This window comes from Protopterus annectens, chromosome 5.part1, assembly GCF_019279795.1.
Source record: "Protopterus annectens isolate FY-2018-M chromosome 5.part1, PAN1.0, whole genome shotgun sequence".
NCBI lineage: Eukaryota > Metazoa > Chordata > Ceratodontiformes > Protopteridae > Protopterus > Protopterus annectens.
Window position 1 is genome coordinate 625,499,039 of NC_056736.1, and position 23,219 is coordinate 625,522,257.

Consider the following 23,219-nt stretch of genomic DNA (forward strand, 5'->3'; position numbering starts at 1 on the left):
AAACTTTGATATCTCCACGTGTCAAACATACAGGCACAATTATTTTCTTTTACCATGTTAGAACCAGCAATGCTGTCTTCAAAATGAGATATTACTTGGCACATTCAGATGCTCCCTTGCAAAGTTATTTACCAAAATATGAAAATAAATCATAATTTCCATAACCTAAGTCCCAAACAAATTTTGCTATCTGCCTATGAGTACAACATACATGCCCCATTCTTTTACCATGTTAGAACTATAAATAATCTTTTCAAAATGAGGTATTACTTAGCACATTCAGATGCTCCCTTGCAAAGTTATTTACGAAAATATGAAAAAAATCATAATTTCCATAACCTAAGTCCGAAACAAACTTTGATATCTCCACATGTGTCAAACATACAGGCACAATTATTTTCTTTTACCATGTTAGAACCAGCAATGCTGTCTTCAAAATGAGATATTGCTTGGCACATTCAGATACTCCCTTGCAAAGTTATTTACCAAAATATGAAAAAAAATCATAATTTCCATAACCGCAAATCCCAAACAAACTTTGATATCTGCACATGTGTCAAACATACAGGCACAATTCTTTTATCATGTTAGAACCAGCAATGCTGTCTTCAAAATGAGATATTACTTGGCACATTCAGATGCTCCCTTGCAAAGTTATTTACCAAAATATGAAAAAAAATCATAATTTCCATAACCTAAGTCCCAAACAAATTTTGCTATCTGCCTATGAGTACAACATACATGCCCCATTCTTTTACCATGTTAGAACTATAAATAATCTTTTCAAAATGAGGTATTACTTAGCACATTCAGATGCTCCCTTGCAAAGTTATTTACCAAAATATGAAAAAAATAATAATTTCCATAACCTAAGTCCCAAACAAACTTTGATATCTGCACATGTGTCAAACATACAGGCACAATTATTTTACCATGCTGGAACCAGCAATACTTTCCTCAAAATGAGATATTACTTGGCACATTCAGATACTCCCTTGCAAAGTTACTTACCAAAAGATAAAAAAAATCATAATTTCCATAAGAGTCGTTTGCCAATCTCAGAGAAATGAATTTTACACAACACATTTCATAATAGTGTTTTACTTACTATATTGGTCTGACTTGGTCATGTGAGTTTTCCATTCTTCTCACAAGCTGCATGTTAGCAATCTTGCATGGCTATCCTCACGCCATTGTGGAGGTTGGTCAAGAACAAAGCAATGCCCTCCTCACTTAGGTGAATGCCATCCTTTCTGACCAGGTGAACATCTTCCGCGGTGATGCCGTTATGGCAGATTGTAGATCTACTGACCCTGTGCTTCAAGCCATGCATGAACGCATTCTGTAAACATCTGAACAGCAGAAGACAGTCTTACATTACCTGAAATAAAGCATGGGTGGACACTGACAAGGGTGCACAGCCAGGGCACATGTAAAGAGAAAAAGTAGGGTAAGGACCGCCGCTCCACTAATATGCCAAGGACAGGCATGGGGCTCCAGACGTTGGTTATCTGTAGTGTCCCATAGCTGTGCTGGCTGCCCACTCAGACTGCTGATACCACTATGGTCTCATGACCTCCTTCAGTGTCAGCAGTCTGCCTTTCCTCTGTCTTTTCTCATTACATGTGTCCATTCAGCAATGGACCTAAGGGATGAGGGACTGAAGTAACACCCACACCTTAATGCCATACCTCTCAGGCTTACCAGGCATAAACTGTCTAAAAGTCAAGCGTCCACGGAAGCCAACCATGGCTTCATCTACAGCCACCTCACGATGCACACTGTAACGTGTCCTGCATGCATGAAGTACTGCATCCAGTATTGGCCGTACATGATGTAGCTTGTCATGACCCCCCCAGAGCCCTGTGGTAGGCTCAGGCTGTTATCGTTGCAATGGAAGTACTGCTGAATTTTTTCAAACCTATCTCTGGTCATGTACTCTGCTATTGGGAAGCGACCATATACATGGTGCGTTTCCCAGTACTGCCTCAATTCAGGAACATGTACAATAGACATGTATATTCTGACACCTAGAAATGTGCGTATGTCTCCTGGGCAAACAGGACTCCACCGCGTATCAACCTTGCCTGCTGCGGCCTGCCTCTGTGCAGCATAGCAATTTGTTTCATTAGCAATACGGGTGTATAGCTCCTCTGGGTACATCAAATTCAGGAAGTCCATCTCTGTGTTATCTGAGCCCAAGTGATTTATTGGTCCTACTGGCCCCACAAATTCCTCAATGTGTAAAGTTTGGAGGTGTTTTTCCCACATGATCTTACGTGGTGGGCATGCTCAGTGTACCTGACTGGGTTGCAAGGAACATTTGGGAATGGGAAGGGCTAAAGGGTTGAGAGATGGTGTTCTCTCAATGCCAGTAGCAACTGTACTGCTTGCAGTTGGTAGTGAACTGCTGACACATGCTCCCTGCTGAGGCACACCCATATCATTGTCTGACAAGGAGCTACTTGGACTCATATCTAGAGGATTTTCTACATCCCAATCACCATACTCTGGACTACTTCCCACATCATGCACAGTCGAAGGCACATCCACACCCTTGTTGGCACTTGCAGTGCCATGCACGATGGAGGACTGTATAGTTGTGTCAGTCAGACCACGTGCTTTCATGAACACAGATAAAGGCAAGTCATCGTCTGCGTCATACTCTGAATGCACTTGGTGGCCATTGTGTGTGGCCAATTTGTGTGTGGGCACCTTCCTTAGGTGTGCAAGTGGCACCCCATCCTCACTGTCATGGTCAGTGTCATAATTACTGGTCATGTCTACTTTGGCAACTCGTAGTGGTCTTTCAGGAATGGCGGGCACAGGGGCATCTTCTGTATCATAGGCAATGGCCTTTTCACACAGACGTGCGAGTAGAATGTCATCCTCTGAGTCATAATCATCATCCTTACTCTGGTTGGCATTATGTGGTACATCAAGGTGCATACCATTGTCTGAACCACTGCTGCAACCATCACAGTCAGTTTCCTCACCCAACAGGTAAATGCTGCTTGCTTTCTCCTCAACAGATGGCATCTTTGGTGGTGGCAGTGTTGCTTTACACTTGAAATCACACCTGAAAAACACAATGCAATACAACATTCTGATGTAATATACCTGCACAGAGGCACGTGAAAAGCAATGCACCTATCTCTATATTTCTATAATATATATATATATATATATATATATATATATATATATATATATGTGTGTGTGTGTGTGTGTGTGTACATATCTATATATTTATATCTCCATCTACATACACATATAAATGTGTGTGTGTGTGTGTGTGTGTGTGTGTGTGTGTGTGTGTGTGTGTGTGTGTGTGTGTGTGTATATATATATATATATATATATATATATATATCCCCAGCTACTTTACACCCTGGGTAGCTCACCAAACAGATATGCAAATAGTCTAACAGGTGAAATATGCCTCTGGTATCTCATTCACAAAGGGAGGTTTAAATATACCAAGGCTTTCGACACCATCCCCCACTCTGGAATTATAGATAAGCTCACTAAACTAGGTATAAATCCCTATGTCACAAGATGGGTTGCCAACTGGCTCACGGACAGAACCCACACTGTGAAAGTAGCGGATTCCAAATCCGACATCAGACCAGTGACAAGTGGAGTACCACAGGGTTCAGTCCTGGGTCCCCTCCTGTTTTGTACCTACTTCTCTGAAGTGCAGGCCAACACAGAAGGTCTTTGGTAACAAAGTTTGCAGATGACTGCAAACTAGGAGCCATAATCGAAACTCCTAATGATGTGGACAAACTACAAAAGGGCCTCACTGAGACAAATACCTGGTGTCAAAGCCATGGCCTGAAGCTCAATGCCAAAAAGTGTATTGTCATCCCCTTTGGTAAAAACTCTGTACCCATGAACTACCACATAGCTGGTAGTCTACTTAATGCCAATAATGTGATAAGAGACCTTGGGACACAGGTGGACAGTAGTCTTTCCTTTGATAATCACATCGCCACAGTGGTCAGGAAATCCTTCTATGTGGCTCATCTCATCACAAAAGGATTCTCATCCAGAAAAAAAGAGGTCATTGTTCCCCTCTACTCATCACTCATTAGACCCATTATAGAGTACAACCTTTTGGTATGTACCTCACAAGACATCTACAACAACTGGAAAGACCACAGAAATACCTCACAAAGAGGATTACTGGCCTCAAACAGATGCCCTATGCAGACCGTCTCCAAAAACTACAGCTTTACTCCATCGCATATCGCCTACTCAGGGGCGATCTCTGCCTAACATACAAAGCTATATCAAACCCAGAGCTGTTGGACATGCTACACTTAAAGAAATCCCAATCCCTCTGAGCTACACACTCTAGGGACCTAAACCTTGTCACCACAATAAACAGAACATGCTGGAGGGATAGATTCCTGTCCCAGAGACTTCCCATACTCTGGAACAGACTACCTATATATGTCAAACAGAGCTCCTCATTAGCACTGTTCAAGAATAATCTTGATGATTGGATGGGAAATGGGAAATTCACCCCGGGGATCATTTCTGTGGCTCTGCTCGACAGGGGCACAGGAAAATAAATTTCTTGGGTGGTGAAAGCCAGGGTACATTTTTTGGCTAGGCTTGTATGGGCCCTAGGGCCGATAGCCTAGTACCTACCTATGAACCCATGATAAAGAAAAGAGCAAGACTATAATCAGTAACGCAACATAATGACTTCATAGTTCAAAAGCACAGGAAATATTTTACCATAGCAGTGCAGAATAGTCTCAAATAAATACAACATATGAGTTTGGATATTGTCGTTGCCTTATAGTTAAAAACAAGTTATGATTTTCTGTCAAATGAGAGGATGCAAGGCAGTCAATAATAATATATATATTCAAATTCTTCATACAGTACAACACAAATCCTCTTATTCCAGTCACTTTCTCATTAAAAAACAGCAACTGAAGATGTAATGTCTACATTTTTCCTCTTAGACTGCTTACATTTCTTGCAATTGTATACATGACATAAATGAAAGTAGTGTGGAGGGGTTGAGGGGTGGGGGTGTATTGCAATCACTGCAAGTGGAGAAAGAGCAAAATGTGAGTTGTGCATTCATCAATGTGATAACGACTTCTACTTATGTGAATAACAGTGACAGCTGCTGACAGTTTAACCTGAAAAGTGACAATGACTCAGTAATATATTGTAACTGCACTGTGCTAATGACTTGCAAAGTTATGCATGGCCAGACACAGGTGATAATTGCTGGCATTCATTATATTCCCTTCTGCAGGTCTTATGCAACACAGTAATAATCTGTTATAAGGCCATAGTCAGTCAAATAGTATAACACTTACATATAACTGTGCCCTTCCTCCCACCTAAATTCCACACATGACTGACAAAGCCAGGAGAAATGCATAACAATATGGTAGCTCCATGCTGTCAGTAGTCTCTCCGTAATAACCTTTATCTCACTCAGGCAACTACTCAGTATAATCATATTAATAATAATAAGACACGCAGAAACGTCAAACTAGATAGCTTGTCTTCTGCCATTCACTTACCCAACAAAAACAGTATAAAAGTTATTACTGAGCCCATCCTCCCACCTATTTGTTAGCAACATACCAAGCAATGAGGAATGAGTCATATTACAATTGTTTGTCTACATCACAAAATTCTGTGGAATAAACAGTAAATATCAAATACACAAACACAGGTGCAGACCATCATTTGCCAAGTAATATGGTCTGATACCCTTGTACTCCCATGCTGACCAATATTGAATCCCCTCTGGAAACACACCAGAAACTAAGGCAAGTACTGAAGGCAATCATATAATGTCCAGGCAACAGACTCACCCACACACACATTATGTGCTGTGCCACTGTGCCACCCACTACATATACAATGAAACCAAAGTGTACATAATTACCTATCTACATTTGTTTAACTACAATATTTTTCAGGTTATCTGCTAAGAAATTTCCAGTCCAAGCGAAAACAAAATCTAGTCTAATGCTGACTTTTCAATGTGTGTGTGTGCGTGCGTGTGTGTGTGTGTGTGTGTGTGTGTGTGTGTGTGTGTGTGTGTGTGTGTGTGTGTGTAACATCAACATGGCCCATACACACAACCTCCATTAATCACCAATTTTCTTGCCCGTTGCGCCACAAACATCACAACCATGTCACAGTATATAGTACAACAGGTCAGAACCATGCCAGTTGAGCTTTCCCTGTAATATTCCCTCTCTTTTATTAATAATATAAATAAAGCTTTGCTTTAGCATGCCTAAACTACAAAATAAGCTACCTACGAAGTGCTTCCAGATTACCACAAAGTAAACGGATGCCATAAATATATGTCAAGAATGAAATAAAAACAAAGTGCATAAGATAAGAACAATAAAACACAAAACATGAAAATGCAGATGGAAATGTACACATTTCCTGAAACGTTGACATGCTCCCTTGCAAACTTAATTAACGAAAGCTGAAATTAAGCCACATTTCTATAAACTAAGTCTGAGTATGCACAAACACCAAAATGCAACATCTCCCCAGCGACCCCTTTCGCAGTTTGCCCTACTATGCACAAGCACCAGAATGCAACATTTCCATTAACAACACCTTGAGCAGCCCTTCCAAGTATGCACGACAACCAACATGAAACATTAGCCCCAGTGACCTCATTAGTAGAGCCGAGTATACACAAGCTGTAAAATCAAACATTTGCCACATGACCCATGCACATACTAGTTCTCACCAACTACACATCACCCACCTAGAAGACTTATTTCCAAATGTTTGCTAGGACCTCAAAAAGTCATTTTCCATGGCTTACTGATCAGTGGCATAGCTAGAGTTTGTGCTAGTAAGCTAGTAAGATTGCATTATGGAATGGATGGCAAACTGATAAGTTCATAGTTACTAGGTATCTCCGCCAAAGTAAAAAGTACAACACAGTACAGTATCAGCAACCCATCTACATACTGTGGAAGTAGAACCCACAGCCTTCTGCATCAAAAGCACGTATACTACCTGTAATAACACAAACAGACTGGCAAAAACTGTACAAAGGATTCTTAGTTTATTTCCCCATACATAAACAGCACCTTTCACAATGTCAACTCTACTTAGTGCAATACTGGCAAAAGATAAACCAAAGAAGAACAGCATCTGATCACAAAAGCACGTATACTACCTGTAATAACACAAACAGACTTGGCAATCCACTATCACATGCCCAAGGTTGTTCTAAAACTTCAAAAACTGTACAAAGGATTCTTAGTTTATTTCCCCATACATAAACAGCACACCTTTCACAATGTCAACTCTACTTAGTGCAATACTGGCAAAAGATAAACCAAAGAAGAACAGCATCTGATCACAAAAGCCTACATTTTTAATAATACTGAAAGCTCTATTTTATATTTCTGTATACAAAAACACCAATCAGATAAAAGCAAAGGACATTTTATGCTGCAAAAAGAAATTCCAAGTAGCAAAGTACCCAGACAGCAGTTCGGTACAGGTTTAAAATGCAGATATTACTTATGAAAACTAAAATTACACAGTAGTACAATAACCACATTCTAAACAACTGCAAACACATTTAACTACTTCATATAATTAAAAAAAATTGTGAAAGATATGCTAGAGGTTGTAAATACAAAGAATACAAAAAAATTGTGATGGTGAGGAGAAGAGTGCATTCAGACAGCAGTTGCAGGGCCTCCTAGATAAAGCAGGCAATATGAGTTAGTGTAGATATTGGGAGACTTGAACACTTATAGCAGAACACATAAAACAGGATTTGAGGACTACCTTGCCCCACATGGGTGGGCTAATAGAAATAAAGAAGGAAAAGCCATTCTAGTCATCTGTCTGGCAGATAGCTTAATGTTGGCTAATATATGGCCCACAAAGACAGGCAGTCACAAATTCACATACGAGTGTAACCAAAATTCACCTCCTGGTAAGGAAAGAACACAGGGTCAGAATCAGAGGTTGCAAAATCATTCTCAGTGAAACAGTCCACACCATAAGTCACTAATGCCTGCAATCAATGCTACAAGCAGTGACCAGAGAAGGCTCTAAGGTCAACAGAGAGTAAGCTGAAGAACTGGAAACTGACTGGAGTGAATGCACAAGAGTTCAGAGTAATACCTCAGACTCTACCACCTCAGTAAGAAGAGGATGTAGGTGGAGCTGAAAAAACAATGGCAGCATCTCAAAACAGCATGTGCAAAAACTATAAAAAATAAAAATAAATAAATAACCAGAGCAAAGTATGGAAATAAAGTACATAAGGAAGGATGATGGTGGAATGTAGAAGTCCAAGAAGTTATCAAAAGAAAGGAGGAATGCAGGAAAAGGTGAGAGATAGAAAAGATGGAATAGGCTAAGGAAGGAATATGTTTTGTTTAAAAAAAGAGGCTAAGAGAGAAGTCACAGTAGCAAAAAAGAAAACATCAAAGGCACTCTACTTCTAAAAAGTGATTCAGCAGATTGCACAAGCAGATTGCACAAAGAAACTTTATCAGGTTGCAAGGCAGACTCAAACAAATAAAAAATATAGTCATCAGACACCATTTATAATGGATGCCTGCAACAATCTGTTCACCACTCTGCAGGACATAAAAGGTAGTTAGAAGGAGTACTTCCAGCAGTATTTGAATGAAGAAACCATTTAGCATAGATGCCAGCAACAAGCTGCTCACCAGTATACAGGGCATAAAAGGCAGTTAGAAGGAGTACTTCCATCAGATTCTGAATGAAGAAACTCCCCACAGAAACAGTACTGCTCCACAGACAGCCCGTCACGAAAGAGGAAGAAGAGCCCATCCTAGTTAGCCCCAGTGACCTCATCAGTAGAGCCGAGTATACACAAGCTGTAAAATCAAACATTAGCCGCAGTGACCTCATCAGTAGAGCCGAGTATACACAAGCTGTAAAATCAAACATTAGCCCCAGTGACCTCATCAGTAGAGCCGAGTATACACAAGCTGTAAAATCAAACATTAGCCCCAGTGACCTCATCAGTAGAGCCGAGTATACACAAGCTGTAAAATCAAACATTTGCCACATGACCCATGCACATACCAGTTCTCACCAACTACACATCACCCACCTAGAAGACTTATTTCCAAATGTTTGCTAGAACGTCAAAAAGTCATTTTCCATGGCTTACTGATCAGTGGCATAACTAGAGTTTGTGCTAGTAAGATTGTATTACGGAATGGATGGCAAACTGATAAGTTCATAGTTACTAGGTATCTCCGCCAAAGTAAAAAGTACAACACAGTACAGTATCAGCAATCCATCTACATACTGTGGAAGTAGAACCCACAGCCTTCTGCATCAAAAGCACGTATACTACCTGTAATAACACAAACAGACTGGCAAAAACTGTACAAAGGATTCTTAGTTTATTTCCCCATACATAAACTGCACACCTTTCACAATGTCAACTCTACTTAGTGCAATACTGGCAAAAGATAAACCAAAGAAGAACAGCATCTGATCACAAAAGCATGTATACTACCTGTAATAACACAAACAGACTTGGCAATCCACTATCACATCCCCAAGGTTGTTCTAAAACTTCAAAAACTGTACAAAGGATTCTTAGTTTATTTCCCAATAGATAAACAGCACACCTTTCACAATGTTAACTCTACTTAGTGCAATACTGGCAAAAGATAAACCAAAGAAGAACAGCATCTGATCACAAAAGCATGTATACTACCTGTAATAACACAAACAGACTTGGCAATCCACTATCACATCCCCAAGGTTGTTCTAAAACTTCAAAAACTGTACAAAGGATTCTTAGTTTATTTCCCAACAGATAAACAGCACACCTTTCACAATGTTAACTCTACTTAGTGCAATACTGGCAAAAGATAAACCAAAGAAGAACAGCATCTGATCACAAAAACCTACATTTTTAATAATACTGAAAGCTCTATTTTATATTTCCGTATACAAAAACACCAGTCAGATAAAAGCAAAGGGCATTTTAATGCTGCAAAAAGAAATTCCAAGTAGCAAAGTACCCAGACAGCAGTTCGGTACAGGTTTAAAATGCAGATATTACTTATGAAAACTAAAATTACACAGTAGTACAATAACCACATTCTAAACAACTGCAAACACATTTAACTACTTCATATAATTTTTAAAAAATTGTGAAAGATATGCTAGAGGCTGTAACTATAAAGAATACAAAAAAATCAAATGACTGCAATGCCAACTACTCTTGCTTGTTCATTTTATGCTGCAATGAGAATTGATTCAGCTTAAATAAAATTTCAGAGGCTATGAAGTCACAGATTCACATAATTATTACTGCACAGCAATAAAGAAAACACCAATAAGTCATTTTGTGGCTGGTATGTGTAGGAATACAAGTGCATAAATAATTCAAAATGGGTGAAAATGAGACAGTAAACAACAAAACTTTGCTAAAAATGTTATAATGGATATTACATCGCTAGTTAAACACTGCAAGTATCAGAATTCACATCTGCAAACTATACTAAAATGTTTTGAATACATGCTACAGAATAAACGGCAGTTCTTATGTAAAATGGAGGGGGGGGGGGTTCAGCTCCGGAGCTCCGCCTGAAGTCTGCAGCCGCAAAACTACTAAAACCAAATGCAAAAGGGCCACAGCATGTGCACAGCGATTCCTAGTTTAAAACTTTTAATTTAAAAATAAATATCCCCTGCATCAGTACACAGTACTTGCAATGCATCGCTGCTGTCAAACACCTGTCAGCCAATGCTACCTCGACAAGAGAACACAGGGAGACTATCACTGCCCTTAAAACGTCTTACCTCCGGGGGTGGTAGAAAAGAGTGTCCCATCAAGTGTTGTGCTGTAACAGTCTGGTAACTGGGTTAAGTCTTTCAAGTGAAACACTCTGGTGGCACTTGGAAGATATGTTGAATTCAGTCTTTTCTCGATTTTAAGCACAAAGCAAATCATCAAGCAGCACCCCGGCAGTTTATTTTGGTGTAAAACGGATGCAGCCTGGAAATGAAATATTGCTTGTTTACAAAATAAGACTACAATGCTGAACAACTATGAAAGCAAGCGGCAGCAAGCTGCAGAGCCTCCTCACCATGTGCTCTGGTATTTGCAAATAACTCTGCTTTAATAAATTGGACGTGACTTGAGCCCAATCGTCTTGCACAATTAAATGTCTTTGCAAACTGCACAACAGGGCACACAAATAATGCAATAGCCGAACTTCATTTCACCATAACAATAAATATTGCTTTTCTCCTAAAACACTTGCAGCGGAGAGAAAACATATTCAATCTCCTACATCTGAGAGGATAATCAAAGTCCCTAACAGACAGAATGTATTTAGTTGTACCGACTGTTAAGGTACTGCACTCAAAGGAAATTTGCAAGACATAAAGCAGGACCAGATCACATTCACCTGACAATGACATACCCAGTATTTTATCTTCGCTACTAATTCTCAGAAAGATGGGTACCACTGCGAACAATGTATTTAGCTAGATTTGGCGGCAATGTCATTTAAAAAAAAAAGAAAATTAAAAACTTTGCATTGACTGCGCTGCTTTACATGACAGTGTGTTAAACTGCTCTTGCGAGCAAAAATTAGTACAGAATTCCAAAAAACAAGTACAGTAACTGAGCGCTGAGCTGACCAGGAACTCTACAGTACAGTGGATGAATGGGAACTCCTGGTAGTGCCTATATGGCGGTCTGTAAAATCCTTGACTAGCAAAAATTAAATTGAGGATCCAGTAGTAGGTACAATCTCCAGTTCTTCACAGAAAGAAAGGAAATACCTGCTGCTGGACCCTCTTTTTATAAGGGGAAAACAAAAGAAGTTTAGGCTGGGGGTGGAGGTGTTATGCAAGTGGTGGCTCGGAATGCAAGAATCCGATTGGTTGCCACCACTTGCTTACCAAGAACTTTTAAAACGTATTTTCTGAAAAAAATTTCAGTGTGACCTTAATGTAAAAACACACTGAATCGCAACTAGATAAGGTAAATTACATATTCAGTTATGATTTCAGTGTGTTTTACATTAAGGTGAACTACAAACCTGCAGTACACTTTCTCTCGCTTGTGGAAGCACTCGGGGGTAACGGCTTGAAATTTGTATCTTCTCATGGCGTGCTCGGGTTTAAGCACACAGGCGCCATGAGAAGGTACTCAGGGTTAATGAGTTAAGTACGGTAGGTTTACCAAAAGAAATACTGACTGACAGAGGTGCCAATTTCATGTCAGACCTGCTGGCTTGTCTGTGGAAGTCTTGTGTGGTGAAGCACATGAAGATCACCCCCTACCATACCCAGACTAATGGTCTTGTTGAGAGGTTAAACTCTACAATCAAGTCCATGCTATAGGTATTTGCAGATTAGTTTAAGAAGGAGTGGGATAAATATTTGGCCCATCTGTTGTTTGCTTACAGAGAAGTTCCCCAGGAATCCACAGGTTTTTGACCCTTTGAATTGCTGTATGGGCATAGGGTGAGGGGACCTCTAGATTTAATTTGAGATAAGTGGGAAGGTGAGTGCAAGTCTCACAAGGAGTCTGTTGTGGCATACATCCTAAACCTCAGGACAAGGCACAGGGAACTTATAGGCTTGGCCCAGGAGAACCTGACAGAAGCCCAACAACAGAAAAAGAGGTGGTATGATAAGAATGCTTGAGCTAGTGAGTATGCTGTGGGGAAGCAGGTAATGGTTCTCATTCCTGTCACACACAACAATCTGCAAGCAGCTTGGGAAGGTCCCTACAAGGTGGAAAGAAAGGTAAGTGGTGTTAACTACATGGTGGATCTGCTAAGCAGACAGCAGGGGCACAAAATGTACCATGTTAACATGATGAAACCTTACCATGATAGGGAGGCCCTTGTGCTGAGCATTTGCAGTGGACTGCAGGAGGAGTCTGAGGGAGATCTGGGGATTGATCTCCTCAGTGGGGCTCGGGCTGACACCTCAATGGAAGGGGAAGCAATGTCCCAGCAGCTATCCCCTACCCAGGTTTGAGAAACCCAAGCAGTGTTGCAGGAATCTGGGGACATGTTCACTGGGACACCAGGGTGCACCCAGCTGGTGCAGCACCAGGTGGATTCAGGACCCCAAAGGCTTATTAGGCAGGCCCCTTATAGGTTGCCTGAGAGAGTCAGACAGACTCTGAGGGAGGAGGTACAGGAGATGTTGGAAATAGGGGTGATTCAAGAGTTCAACAGTCCCTGGGCCTCCCCATTGGTGCTGGTGCCAAAGAAGGATGGCAGCACCAGGTTCTGTGTGGACTACAGGAAACTAAATAGTCACACAGAGTCGGATGTTTACCCCATGCCTAGTACAGATGTGGCCCTAGAGCAGCTGGGTAGGGCTAAGTGTCTTACAACCACTGATCTTACCAAGGGTTACTGGTGGGTGCCCTTGACCCCCAGTGCTAGGGAGAAGTCAGCCTTTGTGACTCCTTTTGGCTTGTATGAGTTCACAAAGATGCCCTTTTGGATGAAGAATGCCCCAGCGACTTTCCAGAGGCTGGTAGATAATATCCTAGCAGAAGCAGGAGGGGTTGCCCTTGCTTACCTAGATGATATTGCCATCTACAGCCATTCCTGGCCAGAGCACCTTCAGCATGTCAGGGAGGTGCTGGGCAGACTACAGAGGGCAGGGTTGACCATTAAGCCGAGCAAATATCAGGTGGGTATGGCAGAGGTCTCTTACCTAGGACATAGAGTGGGGAGTGGTAAGATAAGACCCGAACCTGCCAAAGTGGAAGCTATTCAGGCATGACCTACACCTGTTACTAAAAAGCAGGTGAGGGCATTTTTAGGGACAGCAGGGTACTACAGAAAGTTCATCCCCAGTTATAGTACCACATCTGCTCCCCTGACAGACCTGACAAGGAAGAACAGGCCAGATAAGGTAGTGTGGACCCCAGCATGTGAGCAGGCATTCCAGAAGCTTAAAGAAGCTTTGGTCGGACACTCTGTGTTAGTCCAGACTACAGCAAAGAATTTGTTGTGCAAGTGGATGCTTCAAACCATGGGATGGGGGCTGTACTTAGCCAGATTTCTTCAGAGGGGGAAGAGCACCCAGTGGTTTATCTCAGTCGTAGGCTGCAACCCAGGGAGGAGTGCTATGCAGCTGTAGAAAAGGAATGTCTAGCCATAGTGTGGGCATTGCAGAAACTTCAGCCTTATATGTATGGAAGGAAATTCACTGTTATGACAGATCACAACCCCCTAACATGGTTAAACAGAGCCAGTCAGCAAAATGCCAAGTTGCTAAGATGGAGCTTGGGGTTGCAAGCATATATGTCAGTGCAGCACCACAGTGGGGTTAGCAATATCAATGCAGATGGGCTCTCAAGACAGGGAATGGGGTAGTTATACTCAGATAGACCTGATCCTCTCAAGCGGCGTTTCTCAAGGGTCACTTGAAAAACTAGCTTGAGTTCTCCGGGGGGGAGGGGGGGATGTGAAGGCTGCCAGCCTAGCCAGATAAAATTGTGCAAATAATTCTATCATTTGTAAATATCAATGTAAGACATAGGCTTGTTGTCTTAAATGTAAAGAAATACTGTTACATGTGGAAATGGAAATAAATGTGACAACAGTGCACTCTATTGACCAAAGTAAAGCATGTGGTGACCCTTTGAAGTAGACAGTGGTGCCGAAAAGTCTAGATGAAGAAATTCTTTCTATTGTTTTAACCAAGAGTTAAATTGCTAGATTTAAATATGCAAATGCATTTTTATTGCTCTGCTCCTGACCAGCTACAAAATAATGAAAGGAGGTGTAAAAGAATGTCGATGCAGTTTCTGTTGGCCTGGGAACACCAGGAAAGTGTGAATGATGTAATGTTTATCAGATCTGCAATAGCAATTTAAACAGAGAGAATCAGAAGGCATTGGACATTTTTGTCTTGATCATCCAACTCACAGCACTCTGCCTGTTTTCTTATGTAAGTCATCTTAGACTTGTGTTTTCTCTTAGAAATAGCTAGGAATTAGAAAGATTAGACTGTTTTTCTGTGATGTCAGAACTGTACTACTACATTATTTTAAGTATTTCTGTGTGATCTCTGATCTCTTTTGACTAGCACTGTGTAGCAGAAAGTATTGTCTTGTGGTTTTAATTATTTATTATTAAATATTGCATAGTAATAATTGGACACCCGTTTAAGGGCCTTTGAGTAGCTGATAAATATTAGCTGAGTGGTGGCAGAATTACTACTGTATAGTCTGGGTAAAAGGGGCACAGCTGGAGAACCTGTGCCAGCCTTCCCCAGAAGTGTCTGTGTGGTTGTATCAACTCTTATCTCAAAGTGTGTGTGTGTGTGTGTGTGTGTGTGTGTGTGTGTGTGTGTGTGTGTGTGTGTGTGTGTGTCAGCTACTTGGGCAGGGACACGAAGCACTGGTTGGACAGAGAGGGTGCTGGAGATTTTAGCTTGCCCAGCTAGGCTGAGATCTGGCCCCTATAGCTGTGCCAGTGGTGAGTCTTATTAGGGACCTGGGGAGCAAGGGAGCGAGCAGCCCCAGACTGACTGACTGTGATCTCTGTGTGCTCTTAAGGGAAATTGCACTTTACTGTGTGTATTTGTTATCCTTTCCTATCATATGAGATGTCCTCTCTGGTGTTAGTGGTGAGGATTGAAGCTCCTTGATTGCTGGGCCAGGGCATGGGTGTCACAGTCTAAACAAAAAACTCCACTCTCTAGAAGCTCTGTTTACCCTAGAGAATGCTGATGTCTGTGTGCTCACTGAGGCATGGTTTAAAGCCGCGGAGAGCACCCTAACAGTGCTAGGTTATAATGTCTTCCACACATTTAGGCCATCTACTTCACAGGCAGAGACTAAAGGTAGAGGTGTCTCTGTTTACATCAAAGATAAATATACTTCAAGGCTGGTCAAACAGGACAATGCACTTGAGCTGCTCCATGTTCAAATCACCATAAGCAAAATCCAATACCACTTCCTTGCAGCTATAAGTCTCCCTCTATGACCCAGGAAACCCATGCCATGTATTTAAACTTATTAGAAACACTAACTATTCAATTCAATACCATATTCATGGGTGACTATAATTACCCCACTATTAACTGGGAATCCTATAAGATACCAAATGTACATGCACAGAGATTCCTGGATTTTGTAAACACAAACTCCCTGGGCCAGATAGTCAATACACCAACCAGGGGTGCAACCATACTGGATCTGGTCCTCACTAATATGGGACAGTGCTGCACACCCCTACTGTAATGCCTTCCCTGATAAGGTCAGACCACAAAATGGTCTAATTTGAAGTAAAAATAAAACCTGGACCCCAGCTAAACCTGGAATATTCAGGAACTATTCTAAGGCTAACCCCCTGCTATTAAGTGAAAACCTGGCAATATGTCAAGCCCCCATAAACCTCGAGAACACTGCTGCCTATGCAGAACTGTTCAGAGAAACCCTGCACAAGCATGTTAATAACTGCATAGAGGCAGCTGTACCCACCAGGAGGAAGTACAGAACTAACCTAAAAAACAAGCTACTTTGGTGGAATCACAAAATAAATAGGCTGTATAACAGGAGGAAGAAAATCATGGCAAAAATTAGGAAGTGCAGCACCCAGTAGAATAAAAGCACTCTCATCAAACTAAACAAACAACTCAGAGGATAAATAAAGTCTACCAAAGCCAAATTTGAGGTGCATTTGGCCTCCCAGACCATGGACAACCACAAAGCATTCTTTAGCTATGTCTGCAACCTTAAAGGCAATACACAATTGTGTGCAGAGTTCATTGTAAACAGAGCCACCTATACTAAGCCAGAAGACATAGCAAACCTCCTGGCTAATAAATTCAGCCCCAACTTTACCCCTCTTTCCCCCTGAACCTTCCCTCAGGAAATTCATCAAATACAGCTCTCCCTACTATCACTAGGGAACAGGTCCTTAATGCTCTCTCTAAGACCAATAATACTGCATCACTGGGCCCAGACAATATTCCAGGATGCCTTCTAAATAGCATGAAACATGACCTATGAGGACCTCTGGAATTACTATTTAACTGTAGCCTCCAAACAGGTTTTGTACCTCATGCATGGAGAAAGGCAACAGTCATCCCTTTGCCCAAAGGTGGGCCATCTACAGACCCTGGAAACTACAGACCCATAAGTCTCACCAGTCTTACATGTAAAGCCATGGAAAGAATTATCATTGAGATGATCAGCAGAGATATAGTAACTCTCCAGACACTGGACCCAACCCAGTTTGGTTTCATCAATGGCAGATCATGCCTATTCAACCTGGTGAACTTTTTTGAGAAGGTCACCATAGCAATGGATGAGGGCAAAATTGTTCATACTGCCTACCTTGACCTGCCCAAGACATTTGACACAATACCCCACTTGGGCATTGTTGACAAACTCAAGAGGTTAGGTATAAACCCGTATGACACTGGGTGCATAGCCAACTGGCTCACAGACAGGACCCAGGAAGTTAGAATTGAGGAGCCCACCTCTACAAAGAGGCCAGTCACAAGTGGAGTCTCCTCAGGTATCAGTCGTTGGACTGCTCCTTTTTGGCATTTACTTCTCAGAAGTCAAAGCCAATGTCAGTCATCTCTGGCTGACTAAATTTACAGATGATTGCATATTAGGAGCTGTCACTGAATCTCACACTGACACAATTGTTCTCCAAGATGGGCTGACACAAACAACTGGTGTCAGTGCCATGGACTAAAACTAAATGCCAAGAAATGCATAATAGTATCCTTTGGGAAGTCATCCATCCCTGGTAACTATCATATTGACAACACATCCATTAGAGTTGACCCAGTAGTCAGGGGCTTATGGACACACATAGATAGCAATCTAACCTTTGACCCTCATGTGTCTACAGTGGTGAGGAAATCATTCTATATTGCACAAATTATAAACAAAGGTATGGCATCTAAGTCCAAGGAAGTCATTGTTCCACTGTACTCGACATTCATCAGACCTACCATTGAGTACAGTGCCCCTTTGGTATGTACATAACCAGGCATATCCAACAATTGGAATATCCACAGAGGTTCCTCACTAAAAGAATACAGGGTGTAAATAAAATTCCTTTGCAGACCACCTCAAGGCCCTATCCCTGTATTCTGCCTCCTACAGGCTTTTGAGGGGACATCAATGCCTGGCATATAGGGCATTGTCAGACCCCACTCTGACTGACCTCCTGCATATCCACAAAACAAGCAGTACCACAATTACCCATTCTAAAAACTTAAACCTTGCCTGTGATATAAACAGGTCCTGCTGAAGAGACAGGTATGTATCTCAGAGACTACCCCTTCTATGGAACAGGCTCCCCAGCCATGCGAAGCAGAGTTCCTCCCTAACTCAATTCAAGTGCAACTTGGACAATTGGATGGGAAACGGGAAATTTATCCCTGGTTTGGCACCTATGTCTCTAATGGACACATGTAACCTGTAACTGGTTCATCTCCCAAACCCCTGCTTACACTTATCAAGGGTATCAGAACTTGTCAGAGATTTGAGATGCAGAGCTAGGCTTAAAAAGGCCCTTGTGGTCCTTAGCCTAGCACCTATGAACCTATATGGGGAATCATCCCTTACACAATAAAATAATTTTAATGCACTTTAGAAATGTTGTTTTTCAACAAGGAGTCCTAATAATACTAATAACAATGATATTAATAATGATGATGATGATAATAATAACAATAATAATAATACCGTAATAATATCATTTGTTAACCAGAAAGGCCCGCTAGACACAGTCCCTTTTTACAGGCAATCCAGAAGCAATGTCTAGTTAAGCGACTTGCTCAAGGTCACACAGTAAGCAAATAAGGGCTGAGGGAGTCAAATCTGTACCACAAGAACTACAGTGGACAGCCTTAAACCTATGCACCACCTGCTACACAATAATGCTTCTACAGTTCTGCAAGTCTTTAAAAAGTGTAGCTTTTTATGACAGTAAATAAATAATTACTTTCTGCATATCTGAACCTGACTTGGGTGTTTCATCTTACATGAAAAGCTGAGCTGTAAATCCCCATACCAGCTCCGAAACTGTGATCATGAAATCCAAAATCTTTACCAAGCCTTCTTAAAACATTAGTGTTGAAGCACAAGACACTACTGATATAGTCATGGTTCCATATGATGAAATGTACTGATATTCTTAAAATGTAAAATACCATAAAACTAAGTCTGTTGATGCATGTCCACCTATGCTGCTGGTGACCCAGGTTCAGGAATTAAATGAACCAAAATTGTTGGTGGGTCAACTTGGATTGACATGGCCTCTTCTTTTTTTCGGGTGGAGGTCGGAGGTGGGATGAGCATTGCCCACATGTGACACCTAGTAGAAACCAGTGGATCTTGTGAGTTTAGCAGTTTAAAAGACAGTGGAAGAGCACATAATAGGATAGCTAGACAGAAATATGACCCAAGAGTGTTCTCATCTCACAGTCCATTGCTCTTTTTGTTCCTGCATAGTACATGTAAACGTCAGTGTGTAAATATGATGGTTCTTGGCTGTCTATTTTCATCTCCTCAACCTTCCCACACCTAGTTCAAGAATTTCATAGCAGTGGTTTCTATTTATGTATGTTAAAATGTATTTATTTATTAAAATCAATAAAAATATTTACAAAAGAGCAGTGGGACTACAAGCCATAAAAGAAATGCAGTTAAGTCTTATGCCACATTCAGAAACTCCTCATCAAGGTTGGTTAAATAAAACTGATAGTCAAAAAGGCAGAAACATGAAAAATATTAATTTATTTATTTATTGACGTTTGCTGACTGGGAAAGTCCACTGGGTCAGAAAACCATTTTCAGTGGAGGCTTGTGGAGAAAAGCTCCAGTTACAGATCAATATTTTTTACAAGATAATACTATTTACAATAATAAAACAGTATACAAAAAACTTTTATACAACTTCCAAGTGGTTAGTAATACACAGAGGTGAAAGTTTTATACAATCTGGTTAGGTATTAGTAGTACACATACAATATTTTTAATTGCATGGAGGGGAAAAAAGACAGTAGATATATTCATAATAAACAGTTCCTTTATACACTTCAATACATGGGAAGTATAAAATTTAGCCTAATAATGATTGTAGAAACAAGACAGTGATTGACATACCTTAACTGATGTACAAAAGTCAATGAAGTTCAGAGGATTTACAAATTACTACTAGAAATTGAAGAGTCTTACTAGTCAGCAAAATCAATTTGTTTACAGTGGTCTATAGTTATGGGCACAAGGACAGATCTGATTGAAAGAAAGTGGCTTTTAAGGACAAATTTGAAGTTTTTTTATGGAATCGGGTTGTGTAATAGAGGGAGGTAGGGGTCTGCTCTCTGCTACATACAAAAATATACATTCATTACCAGCCTGGCATTACATCAAACACAACGATTATGCATCAAAATGTCAAGTAAATTTATTACTATAAAATATTGTGCATGATTTGCTGAAAGCAAACTTAAAGTAACCACTTTGGGTTTCTCCTCAAAAGAGGCTACTAGCCTAGTGCGATTATCCTGGTCAACAAAGGATAAATAAAATATTTATTTATTTGTTGACATTTGTTGACCAGGAAAGTCCACTGGGTCAGAAGCCCATTTTCAGTGGAGGCCTGGGAAGAAAAGCTGCACAATGAGTAAAATAACATCAGATTACAGAAGATAGGTAGTTACACAATTTTAGAAAGAAAGACTTTAAACTGTATAAAAATATAGACAGCAATTATCATATAAAACTCTTCTACAAATACAGTAGGACCTTCTATTTAACACAGATGTGAAGGTAAAGACATTTTGTAGAAAAAAAGAAATTATATTTAATTCAATTTACGTACTTTGAGTAAGCACTGATATATACACTAGTATCCACTCACTATATATATTTTTTTTCACCAGGGAATGAGTCAGGGAGAAATAGTAGGTGGCTAGGTTATTAGTGATTGGTTATAGCTTTGGATAGGGGAGTAATAAGGAGAAGGTTATGGGGGACCATTTAAATAAATTTAAAAAATGTTACCTTGTGACTGTACTTAAGTGTGCCCTCCAGTGGTTAGTATCTGTGAATCAAGATAAAACATTGTCATATAAGAACTGCATGTAACAGCAACAATGATCATATTTTTAAAAAGACAACTTCAAATTTCTCATTACGTGGTATAACTAAGTGTATCTTATGGTGGCTGAACACAATTAAACTGTTAAAAACCATTTAATGAGGGAATGAAGCAGAATTAGAGGTAGAAGCATCTAGTAATTTTCCACTATTTCAAAACTTATAATACAAGGTATACACAAATGTACAACAGGCTATTCAAAACAAACCTATAAACAGTATGTATGTATATATATATATATATATATATATATATATATATATATATATATATATATATATATATGCACTCTCTGGAATCAGTGACACACAGTGAGGATTTTCATCCCTACCTGAACCAAGTGATACCCAAGCATATAATTGACCAGCTTACAGGGAGCTCCACAGTCGAAGGTGTCAGGGGACTATGGAGGGAAGTTCTATGAAAGAGAATTTTTACTGTAGATAAATTGACACATTAATAGCATATCTGCTATGTCAGACTTTGAAGACTGTCCTTAATGAGCTCTTTGCTGGTTAGAATATCTAGCAGAGTCAGGTCTCAAGACCCACAAGACTAGGACTCTGTTGCACCTCTACCAACTAGTCTCAAGAAAAAAAACTTTAAGCAGGCACCCATGTCCTTCAAACTCAAGATGCAGGCACCCCTATGGGAGGAAAATCAACACCACCTCAGGGAGATTAACATTTACCCATCCGTCTTGGCCAATAGATTGGGGGATAGAGAAGACAACGATCCAACTACTAGCCAGCTAGCTGATCTCTGGGGCCTGCAAAAAACAAGTATGATTCCTAAGCCCTAGATGAGAATGCAGTCTAGACAGCTACTAACAATTGATGGGTCCTAACAGCAGACAATGAGCACCGATGGAGGTAGTCCAAGTGAAAGCAAGGAGACTACTGTCTTGGAGGGTGGAACACTGTATGGTCTAGGCAACAGTTATAGCTCAGGGGGGATAATAATGACAACTATGGGGAGATATCAGTCAAATGACTACTCACCTTCACAGGTAAATTATAGATGTAGTGAGAGACCCTCCTCCCTCCATCATCCAAGGCAGAGTTTCCTAGGAAGTGATACCAGTAGTCCATAGATAGAGGGAATCCTCCATCCTTCCAGGTGCTGTGAGGTTGCCAGGCTTAACTCAATAGAAGGGTTACACATAGAGGAATCTGGGGAAAGGCTTCAGGATGGAACAGGAGATGGTACCCAAGCCATCCACTCACCATTAGCATGCATTACAAACTACACCAGACCATCCTCAGTCAAGGGGGATTTGGACTCTTACCTTCTAAGAAAACAGGAAGGTGGAGTAGGTCTTCTGGGGAGATGGCAAGCAGCTCAAGCTGAACTACCTGACTGACCAGAGTTTAGTTGGCATCCTTCCTTCCCCTTCCTCCAGCAGCCACACATAGAGCTAGGAGTCACAAGGGAATTTAGAAAGGACTGAGCACAACCTAAAAACCATCAGCAGTACCAAACATCTGGAACACACGCACACACAGACACGCTCATGCACACACACATGCACACACACACACACACACACACACACACACACACACACACACACACACACACACACACACACACACACACACACACACACACACACACACACACATACACACACACATGCACGCATGCACACACACACACACACACACACACACACACACACACACACACACACACACACACACACACACACACACACACACACACACACACACACACGCGCACACACACACACACACACACACACACACACACACACACGCGCACACACACTCTGGAAAGCTTCTGTCAAAGAAGCTGAGCTGCTGGAATTAGGAGTGTGTTCATATTGGCAAATTTTCATCAACTGAAACCTGACAAACCTGGCCAGGACTAAAAAAAAACCTGTTGAAGAAACAACCAGTAATTCCTACTCATTAGAGAATGGTCTCAAGGCTGGAAAGACTAGGGCTCTGGTGCACGACTCCTGGCTAGCCTCACCTTGAGCTACTTGCCATCTCCCCAGAAGACTTGCTCCACTTCTCCTATTTTCCTGGAAGGTAA

The 23,219-nt window shown here is 40.9% G+C and overlaps 1 protein-coding gene across 1 annotated transcript in view; it reads right to left on the reverse strand.

Annotated features, from left to right (window-relative positions):
* LOC122803568 (WD repeat-containing protein 49-like) overlaps nucleotides 1-23,219 on the reverse strand; it is a 1,120,011-nt gene that overhangs the window by 141,092 nt on the left and 955,700 nt on the right. Inside the window, exon 26 of the mRNA XM_044073240.1 lies at nucleotides 21,062-21,101. Within this exon, the coding sequence (XP_043929175.1) occupies nucleotides 21,062-21,101 (40 nt within the window). The remainder of the gene's footprint in view (nucleotides 1-21,061; nucleotides 21,102-23,219) is intronic.